Source organism: Streptopelia decaocto, assembly GCF_964273445.1.
Source record: "Streptopelia decaocto genome assembly, chromosome: 1".
Lineage (NCBI taxonomy): Eukaryota > Metazoa > Chordata > Aves > Columbiformes > Columbidae > Streptopelia > Streptopelia decaocto.
The window spans coordinates 58,883,685-58,910,440 of record NC_138663.1 but is presented as its reverse complement, the minus strand read 5'-3'; the positions used below and the strand labels follow the sequence as shown (position 1 = coordinate 58,910,440).

Here is a 26,756-nt window from a genome sequence, read left to right as displayed (position 1 = left end):
ACAACACAAAGCTTATTCCCTGGGAGGAAGGATCTATACGAATTATTTTTTAAAGAGCTTTATATTGAATTTACCTTCTGGAGCGTGGTGGTTTTCCACCCTGGCTTAGCAAGTAGATACCAGTAGTTGGAATTTACTGTAAGTATAATGCTGTCTTCATCACTTTGGCTACATGTACTTCTACTGAAGTGATGGGTTTGGGGTTTCACATCTCATTTTTACCTTTGAGGATGTGTTGGAGCCACTCAAAGGAATACAAATTGGAGAGCTTTCTCTTTGTATCTGCTTGCTACACAGAGAGATGACATTTTGTTGGCCAAAATTTTCTTGGAAAGAAAATGTCAGTTTGGAGACTGAAATGTCAGTTTAGTCAAATTGTTCATATGCACAAAAGGAGGGAGAAACAAGCACCCAAACTTCAAAGCAGCTGAACCATTCCTTTCAACATCTTCTGGTGTACCACAAATATATTTCAAAATCCTTCAGGTTCAGTTTGCAAGTTTTAAAGGCTCAGAGTCAAAATGTTCAGACTGAACAAAATGTTTGCCTCACCCACAAACTTTTTTTTTTTTTTCCAGAATGGGCATAAAATTAAAATTCTACTACTCACCCTGTTCTGGTTGCCTACAGCATCTGGGTAAGTTGGAGGCTGAACTTGCTAAAGTGAAAAGCGTTTATGCAGAAAAAGTTCTTCATTTGTACCTCATCTCTCAGCAGCTTGATCCTTTACGGATCCTCTAAAAGAGAGGTATATTACAACTTTCAGCATTCTTCCATATATTCCTGAACCGAGAAGCCTTTGTGGGATTTTTGTCTTATCAGCAGTACATTATAAAAATGTCAACTGTTTCCAAGCCCTTATTCTTTCATTGGAAGGACTATTCTTAATTTCAGCCCTGGAGTCAGATTATATGTGTTTTGATCATCTGTTCCTCCTTTCATACAGATGCTATCAACGTGGGCAGCAGAGCAGCCCTGTCACACAGGATTAATGGCAGAGTGTGGTGTCGCTTATGGAAGCAAAGTAAGTAAAGGTGAAGAGTAATATCATACCATGCGAATAAACCCTGAAATTGGAATAATTTTTCTAAAAGTTTTGGCATCCTGAACACAAAGTAATATCCCTGTCAGGAACAATATTCACTGCTTTCTCATCTGGCTGTCATGGAATTAGTGGCAGCCTCCCAGGAAGAACACAGGTATGTCAGTGGTGGAAACGCAGTGTGCGGATGTGTTGAAGCAAAAAGCAAACAAATCCCTTGGTATGGGAGGAGAAACCTAATACTGCTTGGAAATTCAGCACTTATTTGAATACAGCATTTATGTTGGTTTCCTTATGAGAAGGATAATGCAAAAATAAGATATGTATATATATTTGTATGTTTGTATTTGTATATCTGTATTTGTATATTAGACAAAATGTGTTGTAGAATTTGGTAGATGAAAATCAGAGTCTGTGAAATCTAGACTCAGGGCAGGAACATATCAAACAGTGGGCAATGAGGAAAGACTTACTGAGTACTTTCTGCCTTAATGCAAAATCAAGGAGGGGCAAAGCCTCAGTGAAGAATGAGACTTAAAAATATTCCAGTTCATCTCACAAAAACAGAGATAATTCTGCAGCATTACCAGGGCGGGTTGGGGTTACTCAGCTGTTTTTTGTATTTGTTGAACTATTTGCCTCTAGATTTCCATGTGCGTTCATTTTCAGACGTGCCAGCCAAAAGATGTTTGATGCTGAGAAAATTGTGAGAAAACTATCTCTTCCTAGCTGCCTCAAGGTCAGTGCTTAGAGCATTTAAATTTTGGAAATGTCAGGTTGAGGCACTTGCATAGAAAAAACAGATGCGCAATTACACTGTTTATCCTATCTACTCACAAACAGGTTGAGCCCCAGTCATCTTTGAAATAAAATCTTCCTCCACAACATATTGCTGCCCAGTAGCATGTGTCACAGAGCATATTTAAGATTTCTTCGAAAGAAGCCAAGATCAGCCACTGCCAGAAATCAGATATTCAATTAAATGCTCTCATGCTTCAAGCCAGTATGGCAAGGGTACCTCTTCACGAAAAAAAATGCTGCTGTGGGAATAGCTGGGATTAAGTGATAATGGAGAGCGAATTTTTACACCAGGAACATGGTCTCTTGCATGTACGTAGCGGTAGGATATGAAGAGGATGGCCACAAATCTTGGTGCATGTCTGATGTTGCCCATGGGAGCCTTTTGCCAGCCTCCAACCGTGATCCAGCCTGACCCTGGGAAATCACAGGAGGGACAAAAAGTGGCTGTACTGAGATGATGGCTTTGCAAGAAGTGGCTTTGAATGTTCTTCCTGACCACACAGGTTTATGCCTTCACTGGTTCTCCACCCTTCTCCTAGGCTGGCCTTGTCCACTCATAGGGCTGTCCCAGCACCGAACTGCATCACACAGCAGAGCCCACACCTTCCCCCTTCCCTTTTTTTTCGTTTTCCACATTATTTTTCCCACCAGCTCAGCTCCCTGGTCCCATTTGCAGTGCAGATGGTGCCCGGTGTGGCTGGGGATGACCAGGCTGGGGCAGGGACTCTCCCAAGGGAACAGAAGATTTTCTGTGCCTGTGGGTGGATGTGTGAAGCACAGGCTGTTTATTTTATTTGCCTTTAGATCTAACTTTCTTGGTTTAGGTATTGTCAAACAACTGAAAGGACTGACATTAGGCCCCTCGGTTCCCATTAGCAAAGCCACTTTAAAATCTTGTAGTGATCGCTTTGTTTTCTAGCATGTAACTAAAGGCCCTGTTACCACTCCTTTACATGGTGGCTGCTTTCTCCAGTCTGAGCCATGCAAGCAGAAATCAGCCACATGCATCTTGCTGATATGGGTATTTTGAAACCCTTTCCAAACACTTTCGCCAGGGACTACAGAAAAGCTTTTATATCAGTAAGAACATGTATATTGGGCTTTCTTCCAGAAGCTGTGAGAGAGGCAACAATATATGCTGCCGGATTATTTTACCAACTGGACAAATGTCATCTCTTTTTCAAATAAGAAACTTTGACTATGGAAGAAGAAGTATTTTAATGAATAAATAAGTTCTACATATCCTGAGCAGGAATTCAGTGCCTTCACCGGGCAGCGATGCTCAGATATATGCAAAGCACCCCAATATTTTTATTTATTTTGCAGATTTTAACTGTCCAAATTGCATATGGGTTTTTTTCCCTCCTTTGGAGGAACTGGCTTTTTAAAGCAGCAGCTGACAGGAAAGGGAATATGTGAGGCCTGAGGTGAAAAAAGAAATCTTTAACAAGATCTCACACTGGGACTCTGATTTGGGGCCACGTGATTGAATATGTGAATCCTGGACTTTTACTCCTGCTACCCTGTTGTTCTGGAGTGTGATTGGGCTATATGCTGTTTGTATAAGGAGGTGGGTTACTGCAGTCAAAAGTCTCACTGAGATACATAGTCTATCTGCTGCTATGTCATTAGGGTATTTTTCCTTTGCAGGATGAGAATGTATCAGGAAGCCACAGGACTCCTCAAGAAATGCATCGTGAGGTTTAAAACTTAGTGTACAATGAATGAAAGTATCACATTAAAATGAAGCCTTCTGTTTCTAATTAAGAGATAAATTAGGTGTGTGCTCTGCAGCTCTGGAAAAGTCATACACAGCAGCTGAAATACCCAGTGAAGGACTCTAATAGCCACCTTAATACTTAGAAACCAGCCTGTGGCAAGCTGTCTGTGTTCCCTGAAGTGAAATGTCGCATAGACCCTGTTCAGCTCATCCTCAAAGACCGCTACCATGCCGACCTTGCTGTCCTCGGTGAGACTACCACAGATTTGCTGTACAGATGGTGACTCAAGGGAGTCCATCTCCTAAATGCTTGTCTGTATGCCCAAGCCAGCTGTGCTGTGCAGGGAACACCGTGTCCTGAGACAGTGGAGGCTGTGGAGTCAGCTTCTCCACTGGTCTCCTTCTAAAAGAAAATATCTGTATAAACCTATTTCTCTCCTTCCTTGCCCTAGGACTTTGGAAAAAGCAGAATAGCACCCACCATCCTGCAGCTCCACGCCTGCTGGGATGGGAGCTGGGTGCTGTGGGACCACTGCAGATGCTGGTACCCACAGCAGAGGTTGGTACCTACCGCCTGGGTCATGCCTGTGGCACACAACTACTCTCTGCTCACCAGTGGGTACAGTACCCCTGTCACGTACCCTTGTTAAAAATGCATGGGTTGTGGCATTATAAGAACGAAATTAACACATTTCTGTTGGAGAATGGTAAGTGTATTTTGCTTTTGTGGGTAGTTCCTCTAAGGCTTTAGAGTCGGGGTGTAGAGGCAGAGCTGGAAGCAGATGATTTCTCAGCCACGAAGTAGCAAGTGGCTTTGGGCTGGCTTTTAGCACAGCATAGCATTGAGCTGTTTTTTTCTGAAGCTTTCCTAGAAAAACCTTGAATTTGTTCTTCAGTTTGCCTCTTTGCTAGATGGAGCACATAAGGTGTTCATGTGAGTTTGCACAGAGGTTAGTTTGGGAGTTTTCTTTCCCATTGTCAGCAAATGGGACAGTGCTTTTTTTCCCCGACAGTTTTTAATTTTTAAAGCTGATGAGTGCCTCACTTTGACAGAGTGTTAAACATTTAAATGCACTGGTAGGGTGCCTTCTTCATATCAAACTCAGATGGCTCATCTGCAAAAATAACTCCCAAAACAAACTGAAAACAATTCTCTACATATGCAGAAAAGTCAGCCAAAAAGACTTTCTTCCTTCTGTGATCAAAGCAGGAACTATGTAGTTTGGTTTGTGTGACGGGATTAGATTTTTCTTCCTCCTTGTAACATAGCTTCAGTCAGTTGTCAGCCAAGAGATATGTTTGGATTTTTCATCCCCATGTGGATTTGTGGGATGCACCAGGAGACCAGAGCAACATTGTAATACTGCCTGCATTGATCTAAACACAGTATTTATGTGGACTCCAGCCATCATTCATTTCTTTTCCAGCATACAGAGGCTATAATGGATTATTTTATATAATAATCATGATAGTACTTAGCTGTTGTCTAGCATTTGCAAGGCATTTTATGAAGAAGGTCAATATAATTATCTCTGTTTTACAGCTAGGAAATAAAAGCAAAGAGACACGAAGTGATTTGTCCAGATCCATGAGCACCACAGCAGTGATGGGACTAAGGAGGTGCTCTGAGTTCCTGGAGGCCTAGGCTGGTGCATCCTGGCCATGCTGCTAAAATGATCCCCCTCTTTCCCACTCAGGTAGGACTGTGCAGTGTCAGCCCCCTGCGGCTCCGGGATCTGTGCCCACCCTGGAGACCCATGCCCTGGGAGGGAGTATGTCCCCAAGAGCACATGGCTGCTGGAGGATACAGTTCATGTAGATAATTTTTAAAATAATAATAAAAAAATACTCTTTTCCTTCGGTAACTGCAACGACTGCATGGAGGTGGGTACAAAAGGGAATCATCTGTGCCTTCCCTCCCCCAGGCATCTTTTCTCTTTGGGAAATCCTGTCACTGAGATCTGACTGGAGTTTTACTGGTGTCTGGGATATCTGCCCTGGCAGCTCCTCTCTCTACTGGCTCACTGCACCTTCACCTCTCCTGCAGCCACATCCTCTGGTGGCCCAAGAAAACAGGTCTCGACCTTCCCCACTCCCTCTCTCATCAAGTCCAAAGGGGTTTGAGAGACCAGCACAGCCAACTGTGACAACTCCATCCCTTCCAGCCGCAGCTCCCTGGCGAGGTGTGAGAATAAAGGCCCTTCTTAACACTAACTTGAAATTAAGATTTGAACCCAGATGAAGCGGGGGGGTGGGGGTGGTCTGCCACCAACACCAGAAGCTTCTGTGGTTGGGGTTAACAGACTTTGCACATTCAGAGTCTGTGGAGAGCTTATCTGACTGCATAAAACCCAGTTAAAAAAAAAAAAAAATTCAGAAAATTAGTCTTTCATAGGCCCTAATCCATCCATGCTTACAAACTGAGCCCCACCTAACTTGTGTTGTGTTTGTAGCATACGTTTAACAGCTACTTATGGGCACTTTGCTGCATGCAAGCCCTGCCTGAAGGGGACAGGGGCATGGGCTAAGTGTGTCATTAGCTTTTCCCTTCCACAGTTCTTGTAACTACAGGATAAAACTGTGTGTGTGCTCAACCCACACCTCCTCCCAGGCCTGAGGTGGACTCCTGTCCTGTATTTACAGTCTCCCAATTCAGCATGCAGCAGCTGTCAAGTGTGAGCCTTTCCCAGCCCCTGCTTTGGGTACTGGCAATATTATTTTCCCTTTGCGGCTGACATCAGCAAATGCATGGCATCAAGGTATATCAAGATATCCAGTGGGGAACTCTGAAAGGAGGAAAAGTTTTCTGTTTGGAAAGGTGTTTTGGCAAGTTTCTAAATGAGATATGGGTCATTTGAGAGCTTGTGATGTGAAGCAGAAACGGCTCCCACCCCTTCCCCCTGTTTCTGCAGTGCTTGCTTCCTGAGCCTTCAGGCATCTGCAAATGCAAGAAATACATGAAATTACAAAAAAATTGGAAGAGGCAGTTTGGTAGCTCATATTTCTTAAAGTACATGAAACTCCATTAGGTTGCTTGCTGGATAAAGTGGATAAAGCATAATCCCTGTGCAGACCATAAATAGCTCGTCTACTCCCAGGAATGGGAGGGAAAGAGAGGGAGAAGGTGGAGAAAGTGGGGATTATGGGTTGATCAGGGGGAGAGAATTCCCACAAATATTTTATGATTTGCTCACACCTTCACCATATGTGAAATCAGGGGTCTATTGTAACTTTCCAGTTCCTGAAAACACAATTACTCAATTCAGAAGCCGCAGTGGGTTGGCAGGAGATGTCTGCTCCTGCATAGAGCCCACTGTCCTTGTGGGGTGAGTCCTCAGTTTTATTAAATTGATTGTAACCTCATGCAACTGCATTCCCCAAAGCGGATAGCTGGCCTTTCTCTTCCCGTCTTGCTGTACCCTCCATTTCCAAGTCACCAGGGTACCTATGCTGGACCACGCTGCACCATGTTGGGGACCCACAGGATGATGAAACCGGTGATGAAACTCACCTTGTGATGGCATTGGGAAATGTCCGTTCTCATTGCCCAGTGCTCTCTACAGTTAATCATAAAAACATTACGATTAAACTTAAAAAAAAGAGAGAGATTTGTATTATATAGTATCATAGGATCATTATGGTTGGAAGAGATCATCAGAATCATCAAATCCAACCATAACCTAACTCCAGCACTAAACCATATCCTCAAGAGCCTCATATATGTGTCTTTTAAACACCTCGAGGGATGGTGACTCAACCACGTCCCTGGGCAACCTGTTCCAATGCCCAACAACCCTTTCCATTAAGAAATTTTTCCTAACATCCAATCTGAACCTTCTCTAGTGCAACTTGAGGCCATTTCCTCTTGTCCTATCACTTGCTAATTGGGAGAAGAGACCAACAACCTCCATGCTACAACCTCCTTTCAGGTAGTTGTAGACAGCGATAAGGTCTCCCCTCAGCCTCCTTTTCTCCAGGCTAAACAGCCCCAGTTCCCTCAGCTGCTCCTCATCAGACTTGTGCTGCAGACCCCTTACCATCTCCATCACCCTTCTCTGAATTCTCTCCAGCACCTCAGTGTCTTTCCTATATGTTGCTATATTTACCTTTTTTTGTTTGTTTGTTTGTTTTTGTTTTGTTTGGGGTTTTTGTTTGTTTGTTTGTTTTTTTAATGTAAGCCTCTAGCACGAATGCTCCCTTGTCTCTCTATCAAGATATAGTTTGTTGTTGAACCTGGCAGACTGTAGTGATGTAATATGTCTCTGCAAGGATAAGCGCTGACAGCAACATGAGTTTTTCTGGAGTTGGTTCTTATTAGGTTTGAGACGAGTTGGTCTTTTTTTTTTTTTGCTAATTTATTTATGGGCATTTCAGCAATACTTTTGGTCAGTCACGGAATGCTGTAATATTAAAAAAAATGGAGCTTTGATCAGTTTTTGAAGGGAACTGCAAGGAAAACATGCAAAAGAAGTTGCAAGTGCTAGGACAAAGGAAAGGGAATGGCACAATGCTGCTCAGTTCCTTAAATGTTATCTTGTGCAGAAACATCCAGTTTTTGTTTTCTTATTTTTAAAGGATGAATTATTGGAAGAAAAAAACCCACCATATTAAAATTACTTCTTTTGTGTGCTTTTCTTGTGGTTAGCCTACAAATAGAAAGTTCTTACTTAATATCAGGGAATTGAATTAGTCTCTTATCTTAATTATGCTTTGTAATTATGTAGGCGAGTGGCTCACTAATGCCTTCCCCCGTTATTGTGGGGGGAAGGGGAAAAAATCCTTGCCTGCTCAAATGAAAAAGGAGTGAGGCTGGGAACATGGAGCAAAGCTTCTTCTCCTGGAACTGGGCTGGAAGGTGGTGGTGGAAGAGCTGCTCCCCACTGAGACAATGCTGGCAGACCCACATTTTGCTGCCCTCCCACCCACGAGTCGGTGTGGTACTAAGGGAGCTCTGCAAAGCAAGGGAGGCCATGGGAGATGCAGGGAGCAGGACCTCACCCATGGTGTGGTGAGGATGGGAACTTGTGGTGCAGAACAGATCTCCCACATGGATGGCAAGGTCATTTGTCTATCTGCAAAATAACTTCTTAAAAATAGAAAGCATTAGATGGGGAAATACAGAAAGTCTGTACCTGGGACTTCCCTTTGTCAGATAGTGCTGTCTGGGAATAGACTTAACCGGCATCATGCTTTTTTAATAGCAGAAATTTAGGTAAGCCCTAAGTACGGCAAGAGGCAGAAGTGTGAATGGTTTTAAAATAACCTTCTGTAGTCCTTTTTTCCCCCTCTCTGTCTTAAGAGAAAGTTGAGAACACAACCCCTGTCCTTCTCCCACCTCTCCCTTTGCACGTTCACCAGAGAGAAAGGTCATATTGTAGGACCTGTACCTCCTAAAATTGCATGTAAAACTATATGTGGACTATGTTGCCATGAAGAACCATACTTAAAGCCCCCAAAATAGGCCTTTTAAAATCAGGGCTGACTCCTAAATTGCAAACAAGGGCTAATGAGGAGGGAGCAGACGCACTGAGTGGCACACTGGGGTCCCAGTGATGGCCAGACCCAGTTTGTCACTTCCTCACAGCATCAGGATGCAGCAAGTGCAGCTGCCTGTGGGGCTGAGACCCTGCAAACAGCCAACAAGTGTTTGACCACTCTGCACCTTGAGGAGTCAAAACTGCCATTCCTGCACTACCAAGTAGGAAAAGGATTTTCGTGGTGATAGACAGAAGCAATTGCTTAAAATGGTAGAGTAGCTTAAACCATTTTTATACTGGACATCCTCCCAAGCAAAGAGTAAAAGACTGGCTAACTTGACAGCCACTGCTGATCTCAAGCACATTGGTCACTTTAGATTTCACCTTTAAATTGTTTTCTTACATACCCATGCATATATCGCTTACACAGGTTTGTTGTGTCTTGGGTAGGAATGGAAATTACCACTGGCTGAACAGAATCTTTCTTTGTCCGTGGGGAAGCCTGTTATTCCTGTTTCTTTTAGTTCTGATCAAAACGTAGTATGTGTGTATAATCTTACTGCACAGAAAGCATGCAAATGCTGTTATGTTTTTTTGGGGTAGTACAGTGAATTGTGAGAAGCATCTACATGTGCTGGCTGGGGGCTAACTGCATATGTATTCTGTTTGGTTCTGTACATGCTTTTAGTACTGCGTAAGATAAAACAAGGTGGAGATGCCAGTCCACTAAAAAAGTTTGGGAACATCTTTTTGTTCTTTACATTTGCAGCAAATAAAAGGCTCGGTTAGATGTTAGGAAGGCAGTAAGATTATTTGGACTGGGAAACAGACCATCCAGGGAAGTTGTAGAGTCTTCACTATGGATGGTTTTAAGAAAAGAAGATATTAAGTCCTGTCAGGATTCATGTAGAGGTTGCAGTCAATCCCTCCTTAAAGCAAAGGACAAGATCCAGCATCTTGTAAAGACATAAATACTACTGCATTGGTCTGCAAGACCTCTGAACCAAGCTTCAAAGCTTCATTTGCAAACTGGTGTTAATGTCCTTGGCTGGTGTGGGAGTAAGGGTGTAAACCAAAGGACTGCCTTGGGGGCTCCAGTCCTGTCTCAGCAGCACAGTGTCTCATCTAGCACAGCTGCCAACAACGGACCCATGAGGAATTGAGTGACTAAGTGCTCCTTCTCTTGGCATAACCTCTTCATTTCTGGCAAACAGCTGTTGAGAAACTTTCTGAGATAAAGACTGCACACGCATAGTTGTGTTTAACAGTTACCAGTGGCCTTAGCCTCCAGGAATTTGTCAGATCTCTTTCTGAAACCATTTATGATCTTGGCTTCCAAAATGTGCCATGGACTCCACAGCTTTGCTATATGCAGAGAGATTTAGTTTTGGCTGGCAGTTTCTCTGAGCATTTCCAGTTAGTGGCTTCTGGGAAATCCCAAGTAATCGCTCGTCTCCGCACCAGACGTGAGTCTACACATCTCTAACATACCTCTGCCCTCAGCACACAGGGGCATGGGGAGTGCAGGAAGAAAGTCTGGAAAGGTTTTGAGCTGTGTGGGAAGCAGGAGCTGCTGATTCTGTGTAGCAGAGGAATACAGCTGAGCAGTTGCCCCTGGGTAAGGAATAGTCTGCTGAAATTCAGGGGCAGCCCTTTTCCTTAGTGTCTGCAAGAGGAGCAGATGATTGGCTGAATAATAGAATAGTTTGGGTTGGAAGGGACCTTCAAAGGTCATCTAGTCCAACCCCCCTGCAATAAGCAGGGGCATCTTCAACTAGATCAGGTTGCCTCTCCATGGGGCAAGAGCTCCTGCTGGGTTCTTGCTGGGGGTCCTAATGCAGCTGGTTGCTGAAAGCAGCAGTATAGAGCTGATCAGGGAAAAAGCCGGTGGTGTGGCATCCAGCCGCCACATGTCCTTCCCTCTCACTCACTCTGGAGACACCAACAGTGCCTTCCTTCCAGCTAGTGAGCCAGTGGCCTCATTGTGTCACTCATCCTCACTCCTTTCCCTGTTGAATGCATTCGAGGAGCAACACCAGAGTCATTTCAGTGAGCCTGCTTGTCTAAACAGTCGGCAGCAGTCGCCCAGTGACCCTTCAGGGATGATGCTACCTCATGCCAGTGCTCAGGTCCTTCTTTGATGGGTGTCTTCTTCCCAGCAGACTGCTATACATGCTGCAGCCCCAAAGGCTCCTCTACCAGGGATGTGCATTTCACACCTGCTTTACAGGAACATGATTATAGCCTCGCTTTGTAAATTAACCCTCTGTGATTAAGAAGCATTAGCACTCCAACTTCCGCAGCAATCTAAGCAAGGCCCTCAGAAGGCTTGCCGCTTGTTCCTAGCAGTTGGAGATAGCACTGGGAGATCCTACGAATGCTGCTTTTGATCTGAGCTGTTATTGCACTGCAGCTCACTGAATTTTAAACACAGAAATTGCATGGAGTGGGCTGATCCTAGGTACATTCCTGTTCTGTCCAGCAGCCTGTTGGCTGTCATGTTTTTCTTTATATCTCTGAAGAAGATGCCAGTTGTGGGCAATTCACTGGGTGGGGAAAGAAAGAATTGTGCACTTAACTGCTCTGCCCATACAAACTGCAGCTTCCCATTCACTTCAATTTGCCTTGAGCGCCTTTTTAAAACGTGGTTCAATTTCCCTCTTTCAGAGTTTTTGCTGGCACTTATCATGCTGGAATGGTACTTAATCAGTCCTTGTCTAAATTCTCTATGAGGATAATTGATGTCCATGTCTCCAACAACCTGAAAATTGTTCTTTCCCCAGCCTTTGACATATAAAGGGACTTTGCTTTCTTCAGTGGATGTTTTTGTCTAATAGGTAAATGATTTCGGCTGTATTGCTTGCGGGGTGAGGGACAGCACCTGACTTTCACCCCAGGGCAGGAGAGGTGTGGTGCACTTTCTGGATTAAAGCTGAGGACTCTGTCTGGAGCTCACCCCATGCAGGCACCAGACTTGTTGCAGGGCTCCAAACAATTTGATCCTGTCTTTTCCCAGGGCAGATTCAAGAACAAAGTCACCCTGTCTCAGGAGCACCTTCAGATATTCTTCCAAATCACGCTGAAGCTCACTCCAGGACACAGCAGCCGGGATACCTGCACCCAGGCAGGCGAGATCCATCAGGCGCTGAAAATCACCAGAGAACCAGAATGGCCACTCTACACTGATCCGAGCTTGCAGCCCTTTCAATTAGAAGGTAATTAGTCTCCTGAAGAAATGAGTCAGAAGCTCTCACTGCTCCTTTTGAAAGTTTCAACCAGCCTGGCGCTGCTGACATGCCTTTGCTGTGTCCAAGTGTTGCAACATCTTCCGAACTGTGAGCATAACTGGGAATCAAATCACCATGTGCAAGGTGATGCACACCTCACTGCAACTACGAAACCTCTAGTAAAGCCCCATATTTTGCTTTCTGAATTAAAACAACAAAAAAGCCCAACAACCTCTTTTGAAGTACAAACTAGCTCTGAGTCAGTATTATGAATGCCTGAGTGTGAACGCATCCTGAGTCAACTGTCCACTTCTCATTTCTCCTGTTCATCTCAATGTGTGGTTAATGCTTCAGAGGTCAATGCCTAGCCCTGAAGCATCATTTTTTAGAAAGGTTGGTGAACAACCCACCCAGCTCACTTGTTCCACCCTTCCTGGACACCCGTCTTTTGTCTTGGTGAAGCCCAACAAACGGTTTGCTACTAAACCTTCCAAACCTGGACTTTCCCTGAGCTTGACCTGCTGTCATGTGTGCTCAGAGCAAGCAGTGGCAGTACTTTTGTGGAAGTGTAGGGACAGAATCAAGTGAATGGAGTCTGCTAGAAAAATAACTATCCTGAGGGGTTCAGTCCTGGTGGTGCTTTCCTTCTCCTACCAAGTGGGAATGTGGATTTTGAACAGCCACTGCACTGAAGTGCTGAAGACACCAGAGGGCTCTACTGTGAGATGTACAGCTTGCTGGCCACAAAGTCCACAGGATTTTGCTCTCAAGGCACACTCTCCTTTCTGATGATCCCCCTCTCCAGCTGCTGCTGGCAGCGTGGGCCTCAACTTCTTACTTGCAGTATGACAGTGGCTTCAGCTCCGGCTGCTCCTGCCCTCAGCTCTGCTATTTGTTATCAGGATGCGGCAGTGTTTAGGATTTCTGTGGAAACCTACTGGGCACAGTGTTTCTTGTGGAAGGTCCCAGGCTACGCTGAGAAACCAGTTTCTGACAGTGCTTGACTTCATTTGGAAGACACCCCTCTCTCAGTGTTTTCGGTGGTGTCATAGTTTTCCCCAACCAGTTTGACAAATGAGCCTACCTGTAGTTGTGTTCGTGCCTTTCCTGTAGGAAGTTTATGTTGAAGGATCGCCAGGCTTCGCTCACTTGGACAGGGAAATCTCTTACATGACTCGCCTTGTCTGCTCAAGAATTTTGGCCGCCTCTGTTGGCATGATAGAGAAATGTGCTTGCTAGGCTTTTATCCTTAAAGGGATAGAATTTCGCTGGTATTTTACACTTAAAAGGATATAATATTTCTTCAAAACCAGAGTACACAAGCATATACATTCTCAGTCTGTTGCCTGGGATATTAGCCAGGCAACTCCTAATAACGCTAAAGCCTAGATTTAAGATTAAAATACATTAGTTGGGGAGAAACTGTCTGTATATTGTGAAAGAAATATTAATGTGCATAGGAAATGCACCCTAAGCTAAATACAAATCTTACTTGTCAAAATGTTCATGATACTTAGGGGGTTAATTTCAAGAATGTCTAAGGGCTTCATTGCTTATTATTTGGAAATTGTTCTTCCTGAGTCGAATGATGTCTGGTATTCTTAGGTGGCAGCTTCTGCTCAGTTTCAAAACATCTTGACTATCTCATGCTATTTGCGTGTGTGTGCCTGTGCTGCCCTTTCATTTCTTTAGAGCAACGTCGAGCAACTGTTGGTGTGAAAAAACAGTGAGGGCTGGAGCAGGACCCAGGTTTATGAGCCTGAAGAACTGGGGTGGTGGATGTTGACAGAGATGGGCTTCACACCTTGCTCTTCCCAGCCGGGAGGGGCAGAGGACGCGATGTGAGCTACGCAGCTGCGCTGCTTCCCCAGGCCTCCCCACGCACCCGGTTGCAAGCGATGCCACTGGGGCAGCGCCGGACTAACGCGTCTTCATTTTGCAGTGAGCAAAATCCGCGTCTTCGGGACTGGACGGCGGGGTCCCGCCTGCTCGCAGGCTGCAGCCCCCGCAGGACCGGGACACACCTGGGACAGCGGCAGACCCGCACTTTGACGATCCGCTCCCGCACCCCGCTGTTCGGTGCGGCGGTTCCGCACCCCGCGGAGGCGAGGGGCGGTGCCACCAGATGCAGGGCGCCGCCCCATTGGCCGCAGGGAGTGGCGCTTTGCATGTCTCCGCCCCCGCGTGGTCCCATTGGCCGTGAGCCCGAGGCGCTTTGCATGGCCCCGCCCCGCCCCCCCGGCCGGCGCGGCGCTGCGGTGTCGGGCCGGCGGCGCGGCGCAGTGCAGGAGCCGGAGTCGGGCCGTGGCTAGCAGCAGGCTGCGGGCAGCACCGCCGCTTCGCTGGCGTCTGGCGGAGCGGAGCGAGGTGGCAGCAGCAGGCTGTGGCCGGCAGGGCGAAGCGAAGCGGCTGGAGGGTCTCTCCGCGCCCTCCCGTTGTTCTCTTTCTCCCCCTTTCCTGTGAACCGCTCCCCGCCCGGGTCCCGCGGGTGCAGCATGAAGTGCAGCGATGGCCCGGAGAGGTAAGACGGCGGTGAGGACGCTGGAAGACCTGACACTGGACTCCGGGTATGGTGGCGCGGCGGACTCGGTGCGCTCCTCCAACTTGTCGCTGTGCTGCTCGGATTCGCACCCCGCGTACCCCTATGGAGGAAGCTGCTGGCCGCACCTAACTGACTCCATGCACAGTCGGCACAACAGCTTCGACACCGTCAACACCGTCCTAGCGGAAGACTCCGAGGTGCTGGACTGCGCGGGGCAGCAGTGCTCCCGGCTCCTGCCCGACCTTGAGGAGGTCCCCTGGAGCCTGGAGGAGGTGGAGGCGCTGCTGCTGCCGCCGCCGCGCCGGGAGCCGCGGGCACCGGGCGCCGCCGCTGCCAGCCCCGGGAGCCGGGATGCGGCGGCGCGGCTCTCGACGCTGGTGAGCCGGGCACTGGTGCGCATCGCCCGGGAGGCGCAGCGGCTGAGTCTCCGCTTCGCCAAGTGCACCAAGCACGAAGTGCGGAGCGCGATGGAGATCGTCCTGGGCTGGACGCTGGCGGCCCGCTGCACGGCGGCCGCCCTCGGCGCCCTCTCCCTCTACAACATGAGCAGCAGCGGCGGCGACCGCTTCAGCCGCGGCAAGTCGGCGCGGTGCGGGCTGTCCTTCTCCGTGGGCAAGTTCTACCGCTGGATGGTGGACAGCCGCGTGGCCCTGCGTATCCACGAGCACGCCGCCATCTACCTCACCGCCGGCACCGAGTGTCTCTTCCGCGACATCCACGCCCGGGTGCTGGCCGGCCCCGCCGCCCCGCTCCCCGGCCGCCCCCCGGCCGCCGCCGCCGCCCCGGCCGAGAAGGAGAAGGACGGCGGCGAGGCGCCCCGCTTCACCCTGGAGACGCTGGAGCAGACGGTCAACAATGACCCCGAGCTCTGGGGCTTGCTGCAGCCCTACCAGCACCTCATCTGCGGCAAGAACGCCAGCGGTGAGTGCGGCCGCGGGGCGGGACCGGGCGCCGCCGACCACCTGTTGCACCGGGGCGGGACCCCCGCGACGGGCGCCCGTCCGTCCCTCCGGGCCTGGGGCGGCCGCGGCATCTGTCACCGGGGAGGTGCTGGGCTGCGGCGGGGCCGCGCCGCCGAGGTGCCCGTGGTGGGGAGGAGGGGACAGAGCGGCGGGTTTGCCCCTTCCCGGCGGTGCCCGGCCCGGAGCTGCCGAGCATCCCCGCCTGGCTGAGCCGGGGCTGCCTGCCTGCGGCGGAGGGGGTGTATTTAGGGGCAGCTGGCAGGCGTGTCGGCCGGCGCTGGGTGATAGACATCGTTCAGAGCTTCAGTTTTCCACAGGAAATGGCAGAAGCGCAGCTGAGTGCTCGCAAGCGAGATCAAACTTTGTTGCATATGCAGTGGTTTGGCCAGAGATTGCGTGGCTGGCGCTGAAATGCAGTTTTTCTGGACAGATTTCATTCATGTTGCTGCTTGTTTACCCAGAGCTTGATACAGATGCAACACGGTGATGCATCAACTTCCTGGAGATTTTTTTTTCCCCCTTTTAAACAGAGAGTCAAATATTTTTAATGTGTTACGGTTTGGTAGAGCACGATCCCAAAGTTGATGTTTCTCATTTCAGCTCTGTCAGGGAAGGGAAAATGGAACGGGCTTCCTCTCAGGCAATCCGAGTTAAAATCGGGTGGTTTTCTCCTGCCGTCTCCTGAGCGTGCACAGGCACATGCAAACGCTTCTATTCAGCTTATGTACAAAATACCTGTCAAGCTCAGATGCAAATACTGGGGGGAAAATGGAACTGGGAGAACAAGGATAACTGGAAGTCTAGATCAGGTCTACAGATAAGCCCTGTTAAGTTGTTATAGCCACAGAGGGTGCATTACAGGTAATAATCTATTGTGTCAAGACACCTTTTCTCCCATAAGAGACCCAAAGGAGGATGCCAAGCAGGAGCAAAAGAAAGGGGCAAATCCTCCTCCCTGGTGTAAACAGATGCAGCTCTATTAAATTCCTCTTGTCAGTTTTACTCCAGCCATGGATGTCCTCCCCAGAGGCTCTGCTGAACCTTCCCTCGAAATGCATTTGCTGTCAGAGACGTGTTTGCAGGACCCTTGTGCTTTATTCGACTGCTGTTGCAGGCAGGCACGTCTTCCCCAGGAGTGCCACGGTTGTTTTTCCTCGAAAACTGGTGCTGTGCCTGTAGGTTTCAGATGGCACTGTGTTGCGTTTCTGACATTGCAGCACTGGCTGTGCAGGCTCCTACCAAGCCTTTCATTTTGTTTTGCGGATCTCTCTAACTCCCTCTGTATCAGCTCAGTGGATTTAAATGAACTTCATTCTGACCCTCATTTACCTGCCTTCCAGGGACAGGGTTCAGAGTTTTCGTCTCCATTTTGTTGTAGCTTTACCTGGCACAAATCTCCTTGCTAGCGCAGTCCTGACTTGAGCAAATGGCATTTTGCTAAGATGTTCGAACCAGACCCAAGCAAGTTGTCCATTTTGTTTTACCTCTCTCCCTGTGTCATTATGTTTTCTATACAAGTGACTGTGATGTTGTTTTGGTTTTTAGAATCTTAAAATACGTAGCTTGGCATCCTGTTATATATATTTAAAGTTACAGGTGCGAACAAGAGTCAGGCTTTCTTGTAATAAAAGCCTTTTTTTATTGCTGTTTACATTTATTTAGATTTAATCCAAGGGCGCGTTGCATCCTCTTAAGTACTTTCATGGCAACTAAAACAGCCATTATAAACCATTAAACACATCAGTCTGTTTCTTCACCAGTGAGATATGTATCTGCTTATATAGTCTTCACCATTTTGATGTCTGAGTGCTCCATGGTTGCTTGCAAATCTTTCCTTCTCAGGCACTTAAAAGGTGGGGAGATCTGATGTGAGCGATTATTTGACCTGCTCAAAACTATTTGGGCAATCTGTGGTAGGAGGCTAAGACTGCTGGAAGCTACATCTGTATATAGTGGCATAACCACAAGTTCTTTCCTCTATACTCAGTACTTGAAAACTGCGATAAAGCAACTTAATGGTTAGAAGACTACTTCTCACATCTTTCTGTGCTACTCCAGGAGTAGGGACAGGTCTGCTACTCTGAAGGTTGGATAAAGCTGGGTGCCATTCCCCAGCTGGGTGGCTCATGGATACAGAAGCACTAAAATCAGTGAATTTGGTCAATGAGACGTAAATGAGAAGCAAAGGCAGCGTCCATTCTGGAGGTACCATCACCAAAATTATTTGAATGAAGGGGAGGAAAAGAGAGCTGTGCAAAAGCAGGGCCCCTAGCAGTACCTTATCTGAAGGCATTTTTTTTGGAGGGAGAGGTGGTATCTCTCTGGTAAGTAAATGTCAGACTTTCAAAACTTTACCAGGCTAAATTCAACACCTTAAATTCCATCCAGACGGTGAAACAGGCAACCGGTGAAGATCACGGGACATGAGTGTTGGGGAAGATGGTCTGAGGATCTTCAAGACACAAACCAGCCTTTCAGGGCTTCCCTGTCAGCTGTGTAGAGTGTTTAGTGGTTTCAGCTGAGCTTTTTAGCCTGGTGTCATACCCAGTCATCTTGGAAGCTGCTGAATAAGATCAGCATTGCAAGATAACCTTCTGCTTCCTACAAATGATGGTCATGTGCCTTCGGACAAAGAAGATACCTCAGGTAGTTCTTTCGGTGGGTGCTTCAGCCTGCTGGGTTTGTATGGGGTGCATCTGGCCCAAGCTCAGACAGCTGTCTCAGCAGGAGCCCCACTCTCCAACAGGAGCCTGCTTGTTCCTTGTGTGGGGTTGAGGGCACGTGGATGAAGGTGGTGGCACTCTGTGCATGCAGGCAGCAGGACACATCTCCTTGATAAGCCTCTGGACAACCTCTTGGTGTGGTATGGGAGTAGAGATGGCAAAGGAGAAGCAGACAGCGGTGTGAGGAATAAGCCACTGGAGTACCATGGAGTACTGCCATCCAGCGGGATCTGGACAGGCTGGTGAGTTGGGTGGGGAATAACCTGATTAAATTTAACAAGGGAAAGTGTAGAGTCTTGCATCTGGGCAGTAACAACCCCAGGTTCCAGTATAGGCTGGGGAATGACCTATTAGAAAGCAGTGTAGGGGAAAGGGACCTGGGGGTCCTGGTGGACAACAGGATGACCATGAGCCAGCACTGTGCCCTTGTGGCCAGGAAAGCCAATGGCATCCTGATGTGTATTAGAAGGGGGTGGTTAGTAGGTCAAGAGAGGTTCTCCTTCCCCTCTACTCCACCCTGGTGAGACCCCATCTGGAGTATTGTGTCCAGTTCTGGGCCCCTCAGTTCAAGAAGGACAGGGAAATGCTGGAGAAAGTCCAGCGTAGGGCAACAAAGATGATTAAGGGAGTGGAGCATCTCCCTCATGAAGAAAGGCTGAGGGAGCTGGGTCTCTTTAGTTTGGAGAAGAGGAGACTAAGGGGGGACCTTATTAATGTCTATAAGTATATAAAAGGTGAGTGCCATGAGGATGGACCCACGCTCTTCTCGGTGGAAAACAATAGTAGGACAAGGGGTAATGGGATCAAGCTGGAACACAAGAGGTTCCACTTAAATTTGAGAAGAATCTTCTTCTCAGTGAGGGTGACAGAGCACTGGAACAGGCTGCCCAGGGAGGTTGTGGAGTCTCCTTCCCTGGAGACATTCAAAACCCACCTGGACATGTTCCTGTGTAACCTCATCTAGGTGTTCCTGCTCCGGCAGGGGGATTGGACTAGATGATCTTCTGAGGTCCCTTCCAATCCCAAACATACTGTGATACTGTGAGTATGCCAGCAGCTGCTGGCATCTTGGCTCAGTTTATCCTAGTTACTATATCAGAAAGAATAGACCTTAAAAGCACTCTGAAGTAGTAAATTTTTTTTCCTCCTGCACAACCAGAATTTTAATGTCATGGTTGAATGAAAATTAAAAACTTTACATTTGGGATTTCATTGGCACTCAAATGTTTCAGTTACGAGCTCTTTCTGAACAGCACAGTACACATTTTACATCCTGTAACAGTCGCGTGGAGTGTTATTTCCCTTGAAATAGTGGGAGCAAAATATTGTGTACTCAATGAAAGGCAGTAAAAGCTGGCACCTCTGTGGTTTAAGCTATATTATTTTTGCTTCTTTATTGCTCATCAAACCACTACTTTTAGACCAGATCCGAGAGCTGCTTTGAGATGACTGGGACGTTTCCTCAGGCTTGGACCCAGCAACAATTGAAGGAGGCAGTCCACATGTTTCATTTTCACAGGGGATGCTTGGATGGCAGGTTCAAGTAGCTCAGTCACCTACACTGAATTATAAAGGCCTTCTTTTACTAGACAGAGGAAAGGTGTTAGATAACACTTGTATTACAATAGAGTTTAGAAAACAGATTGTTTTCATTTCAGTTTTGGAGGTCTCCTTATCTTGTATGGCAGGACCCATGGTCAGAGGGAGCCAAGGATCATGAGGAGGAGGTTTTTGCAGAGCAGCCGGCGTGCACAACTTGGCCTTGTCTGTTTATGTACAGCTACTAAAAATAGTTATTTGGAACCCAACTGTGTGCCTGTGGTTTCTTCCTATTCTTAATATTATTTAGAGAGGAAGACAGAACAACGAGGAAGAAACCCAGGATTAGGTCAGGCTTGGCCAGCACGTGTCAGCTAACCTCAGTTTAACCTCAGCCTCCTTCCTAACCCAGGCGACCTAGAGGGACACCAAGCAAGTGAGCAATATCAATATAATAGCACAGCTTAACCAGATCAGTTAATGGTTTTAAGTTCTGACACACGTATGCATACATGTGTGTATACAGGGACCATTCCCTTCCTTTACTGGTGAGCATACTGCTATCTGTTTCTTACTTCTCTGCTTTCTATTGTAATTGAACCATTCAAGATGCTATGATGCCTTCAGGGGCAACGTAAAAATCAATCTAAAACTTATTTCAGCTAGGATGATAGAGGAATATTTGGGCACAAAATGGAATTTCATGCCTTTTTCCTGGGCTTTTTTTTAACTACAGTTTCAAGAACATCCTTTTATTTTTTTTCCCCATTATATTTTAATCTTATTTTTCACTGGTAAAAAAAAAATCTGGAATACAGTTTGAAGTTCTTTTTATGTGCCTGTATGTTATACTTAGGGGTCTTTGGTGTTATATTTTTCCCATCTTCTTCTGGGCACTCGAGTCCCTTGCCTATAGGTTGACATCAGTAGCGGTGCAACAAATGCTGTGTAATTTTTTCTCAATTTTTCTTACCTGACAGCCTCCCAAACAAATTTCCACAGCCTGTCCAAACAAGTTGTGCATTTGTACCCTCTCTGGATGGGAGGGACAGTCACCTGCACAAGGGGCGGAAGGTTGTGCTTAGTCATGGCTTGTGGCCACCAATGCTGGTGGGAGGTTGGATGGCAGTGGGGAACCCGTGCTCCTTCCCTGGAATGGGGTGGGTTGCCTGAACACCCCATGTTGGCAGGAGCGGGACAGACAGACACTTAGAGTGTGTGCGCTCATTGCAGACCTTTATTGCCTTGTGAGGGTGGAGGAACAATGGTGGGACTGGGAAGTTGAGACCCAGGGGGAGGTTGCTGTTTGACTGACTGGCTGATGAAAGTTTGTTTCCCTCTGGAAATTTTTATTCATGTAATTTGTTTTAGTTATGAGTTTAATGTAAAAAAAAAAAAAAAAAAAGAAATCCCAGAAATAGTTATATCAGAAACACCCAGAATAACCATAAAGATGATGTATACTAAAATGATTATTCCCTTTATCATGTTGGAAAGTACCTTAATAGCTATAACTGTGGCAGCACTAGGGATTTTTAGGGCTGCAGCTATACCATTTAGTTTCTGATGTAAATGAGGTTTTAGCAGTATGATTGGGAAATACAACTATATATACAAGGAACATGCTAGGGGAATTACAGTGTAATTTTAGCATTATATTGGGTTCTCCCCCTGCCCCTTGAATGATAACATGCTTCAAGGCTTCACCTCGTCTTTCAGCTCTCCTGTGAGCTGGTGCCATAAGGAGTGAGTGAGCATTAGGAACAACTTTGCACCTTTGCCTAATACTACTGCAAATGCTCTCTCTTCTGTAGCTGCTCAAAGTTAATTTGAATGAAAAAGACACCATGGTTCATGTCTTGGTCTTTGTGAAGTGTGTATTGAACCAAGCTGTCTTGTTATAAGTGAGAGATCTTCCACGTTGTCCAGAGTAAATACTCAGAGGTGCACCAGCTTGGGACTTGTAAATCCTGAGCCTTTTCTCCTGTATCTGGGATAGGGACTGAGTTCCCTTCTCTCAGAAGCCAGAGAAAAACTGTATGGTTTTCCTCCTGCCTTAACCCCAGTGAAGGTGTGAAAAGAGAAAGCCACATTCAATTAGATGACACCAGAGGAGGAGAAAGCTGTTTCCTGGAGAGCGTGGGCACTGGGAATTATATCCTCTGTCCAGAGTAATTTCTTCTGGCCAATGTGTACTGCTAAAGGAGTGGGGGCTCCTTTCAGATGCTTCACTGAAACTAGCGGCTTCCATCCAAAATAGCTCTGTTGCTGGCCCAGCAGAGGCTGGACAGAAGAAGCAAGGAGGGGATGGATGAGGGATTTGTCACCAGGATGTGCTCTCTTGCTGCGTGGATCACAAGCAGCAGCACTGCCACCATTTGCGTCCCTGAGCAGGTTGGCCTGAGACGGCTGCTTGGGGCCCAGCAGACTGTTCCTTTAACACCAAGTGTTTGCATTAACTGCGGAGCAGCAAAATGAGCAGCTGCTCGGTGTTGTGGGATGATTTTTCCCATGCTGTCGCCCCCCAAATCTCCCGTGTGACCTTCACAGTGTGCATCAGTGCTTGCTCACATTCCCAGCCTCCTCCCACTGTCACTGCTTTGCTGCTGCCTCTCTCAGCTTGCCAGGCTGGGCTGTCATGTCCAGCCATGGCTGTGGTACCATCTTGCCCATCCCTCTGTCCCAGCACTCCTGCCTGTGGCTCTGTCTGCAGGGTGTTTGCCTTTGCCCTGGGCATAGGAGGTTTCAGCAGGGCATAAAGAAAAAAAATGGGACCTTTTTTCCCCTTTGCTCTTCTCCATGTTTTCTTCCTCACCATCTCCATATAAGTCTGTAATTATAATTGTTATGCACATGACAAGTATTTTAAAGGTTTTAAAAGTCATACAGATGGAGTCAAAATTACCCCAGAGACTGTGCAGTCAGCTTCACCTGTAGTTACTTTGCCAGAGGTGTTCAATGGTGACAGCCTGAAAAAAACCCACAGATGTTACAGAGGACTATGCCAGCTGAAGCCTCAAATGCAGCTCTCAGTCTGTCCTTGTTTTCAGGGATTTCTTACAACAAAGAGTTCCTGTCAGTGGGCTCAGCATGGCTACATTTGTCTGTCAGCACGTAAACTTCCCATTTTCCCAGAAGGTAATACAGCAGTCCTGCTGTTGTAGGCTGCGAGGAGATACAATCTGGTGGTCAGTCACTTGTTTTGCTTTCCATAAAGCTACATCTCTCTCCTGTAAAAAACAGAAGCGAGGTGGCCACTGATCAAGCAAAATGAGTCAGTGAGAAGGCAGCTCTGGGCTCGTTTTTGTAGCAGGAATGAGGAGTGTGTTTTTTTGAGAGCAGCTGAAGAACAAGGATCTGTCTTTGGATCAGTTCAGCAGCATGGGTGGGTTACAGGCACTTATGCTGATACCTTGCTGAGGCTACCAAGGCTTGTCTTGGTTATTTTAATTAGTTTAACCTGTTACACTAAGCTAATGCTTTCAAATCATCACACTCCCTTACCATGGCAGTTTGTGGGTGAGGAGGAAGTTGCACAGCATGGCTTAAGTGATATGACTATTTTCTTGGGCTCTATTCAAGCAGTGCCTGTCATCTTCATGGTATTTCATTCTCTTCCTTGATTCTTATGCTCAGTTCATAGTGAGCAGTACCCTTTTTGTTGTTGTTGTAATTGTATCGGGAAACAACCCAGGAGGTTTTTTAATATGGTACTTACTGTAAGAGGACTGTTGTCATCCTTCAGTAAATATATGGACCAGATTGGGGGCTGAGAAGGTGCTTGGGACACTTGCACTTTCCCACGGGGATTCTCTTGGCTCATCACTGATAAAGAAAATAAATGGGCTTTGGTTTGGTTTAGAGTTAAATGACATGGAATTGATGGTGAGGAACAGGAAGAAAATGACACCACTTGTACCAACAGGCCTCAGGACAGGTGATCGTGACCCTGCTGAACCGAGCTGGCAGAGACAGGTGAGGGAGGAAGGACTTGTTCATCTCAGTCAGCTCCAGACCATTTACAAGCACTGTATTATAGATGGCATCCTACTTGTTCAAATATTTTGGGCTGGATTCTGGTCCTGGCGGCTCTCACGCAGACTTAGTGTAAATCTGTGGTGGTTGCTTTGTCTGTCGTCAGTGAACAGAACAGATCTGCTTGGTGGGAACTTCGCTGGCGTGACACCTCGGGACTGGGCTTTTCCTACTGTTGTGCTTAAGGCAATTGTGGATGTTGATACCAGGATCTTTCAAAAGATACATGGAAGCACAGAAGACAGGTATAAGCTCTTTTCTCCTGGTGTTGTAAGGCAGCTGAAAGCGAAAGTGCAGGGAGGGGTGAGTGCTGCAGGATGAGTGGGAGGCGGGATGCTTGCCAGGAGATAGGAGCACACGGAGGCGTTGCAGCATGGGTGATACCTTTGGGTCAGCAGATTTACAGGCTGCTTCCAGAGCCCTGAAGTGGATAGATCTCACTTGTGTGAGCAGCCCATGGACTTCACACAGACATAAAGGTCTTGGGACCAGCTCATGAGCGAGCAGGCGAACAGGAACCCCCGAGAAGATTAGAGAAGAGGCCTCTTCAAGGACTGGATTTCTGTCCTCGAGTGCTGTGGAGCAGCACCTGGACCTATGAGAGTCTGAGGCGTTAAAATTAATAAAAACATTCTGGTTTTAAATTGCACTGTGCTATGAAATATTGCTCCCAGGTGGGGGAAGTGAACAGGGCCAGGGTTGCAGCAGAGGTATGGTTGAATGCATTTGCATTTTCAAGGCAGTCAAATAATTGGTGGAAACTTTGCATCCCACAGTGTTTCACAGTTTCTCTAGCCCCGTGGTAGTCTTGGATAAACACTGCTGGGCTGTAGTGCCTTTGCTAATATATTGTGTTTGGCTGTGAACAAGGTACTAAAGTTGAAGAAGGTCGGCTTTTCCTTGCAGAGGGCTGAGCAAGCCTTGCAAACCCCGCTCCGGGATGTTATCCGGCAGGGATTTGGAAAAACAGGTTATGGTGCTGTGGGCCGTATCCACTCCCCAGGCTGCAGGTCCTTTGCCCCAGGTGGAGCATCTTCACTTCTGCATCACCTCAAAGCAGAGGACATGGCCGGTAGCAAGGCAAGCTGCCACCACCGAGGTGGGCCAGGTGCCCAGGGACTGATGCTGGACTTTGGCGGGAAGTGCTGCCAACAGAAAGGACAGAGATGTCAGAGGTTGGAGTCATTTTGGGTACCCACTGAGAGGTAAGGAGATTTTTTTTGTGATACAGGAGCATTTTTTTTGCATGCCAGCGTGTCACATAAATTAGTTTCACTGAATCATTCACTGTAAGTCTGGGTAGGTAGATTATTTTACTCTGTGTTTGTAACAAATTAAGCTCCTGAGTCAAAGCAGTAGGCCCTGATTTAGTTTAGCTAAAAATAAGCTTTTCAGTACCAGTACCTCACTACAGATATTTATTTATAATTTGAATGGATTTTTTTTTAAACTTGCTTTACTGATTCATAGTGTTCAGCTTAAAGACTGCAAAGTGAACTCTGCTTGGTGCAGCCTGTGAGCCCTAACTGGCTAGCCTATTTCCACTGGCCCAAATAAGAAAAATACTAAAAATAGTCCAGCAGCGTATGTTTTCAAAACTAAATTAGATTTTAAAAATAAGAGCTTCAGTTTAATTATCTCAGTGTTCTCAGTAAGGAAGAAGGCTTTCAAAATACACAGTTCCTTTAATATGGAAAAAGCCCAACAACCAGCCCCCAAAAAGTCACCCCTCAGTAGTCAGGACCTGCTGTTGTGCTTTACCTATTAGCTAGTTTTTCATTAGAGCACTGTGCTCACAAAAAGATTACCTTGTGCATCAAATGGTTTTGGATAGTGAAAACAGTTTTGCAAGCCGAGTAAATGCAGGGGCAGACACCAGCAATTTGCAGACTGTTTGTAATGAAAAATTTCCATTTGTGTGAATGCCTATGATGTCTTGCTGTCAATCTTAAAGGGCATGTTTGGTGAACCAGAGGTAGGACAATCAGGAGTAATTTCAGCTATCTTATAGGTTTAAATGTAGGAATGAGATAAACACCCATCTAATGCGAAGGATGCTGAACTTATGGAGCAATGTTCTTGCAGCCAAAAACTGGGAGCCAAGGTAGGTAAGTCGGTGATGCTGTCTGACATACCTCAGCAGTTAAACTGTGGTGGCTGAATGGTTCTAAATCAGGATTAAATACAACAAGAGAAGAATACCCTAGCTCAAGCTTATTCCCCCTTAAGCATACATATAGTCAAATTGATTTTTAGGGAGGATATGGGCTGTCAACTCTCTTAGGCACACAGAAACTGTGTATGCGTGGGGTAATTGGTGAGTTTTATAAGGAGACCTGTGGTGATGAGAACCATCAAACTGCCAGAGCAGATGGGGATGCTGATGTCTGCCAGCTCTGCGTCTCTGCTGACCAGGGATGTCATATGGAAAGAAGGGCTTGAGACAGAGCTTGAGGTTGTGGAGAGACTCAGCAGTTATCAGACAGATGGGAAGACACCACCTTATCAGGGCTGGTGAGTTGCTATCGAGACACCTTTAATTACAGACTGTTGGTGTGAGGCAGGAGCTGGCTGAGTCACAAATTATTTTCTAAGGTTTTGGGCTGGCCCTGGGTGCTTGGCCACTATCGCAGGTGACTTTCTTTCGGAGCGAGGAGGTGCAGCCATGGTGACGTTTTCCTTTGGACG

At 46.8% G+C, this 26,756-nt stretch overlaps 1 protein-coding gene across 2 annotated transcripts in view; it reads left to right on the top strand.

Annotated features, from left to right (window-relative positions):
* The first annotated feature begins 14,561 nt into the window (after positions 1-14,561).
* ABTB3 (ankyrin repeat and BTB domain containing 3) overlaps positions 14,562-26,756 on the top strand; it is a 175,841-nt gene continuing 163,646 nt past the window's right edge. For both annotated transcript variants that reach the window (XM_082045622.1, XM_082045621.1), the window contains exon 1: positions 14,562-15,730. In XM_082045622.1, the coding sequence (XP_081901748.1) occupies positions 14,776-15,730 (955 nt within the window). In that variant the 5' untranslated portion in view covers positions 14,562-14,775. The remainder of the gene's footprint in view (positions 15,731-26,756) is intronic.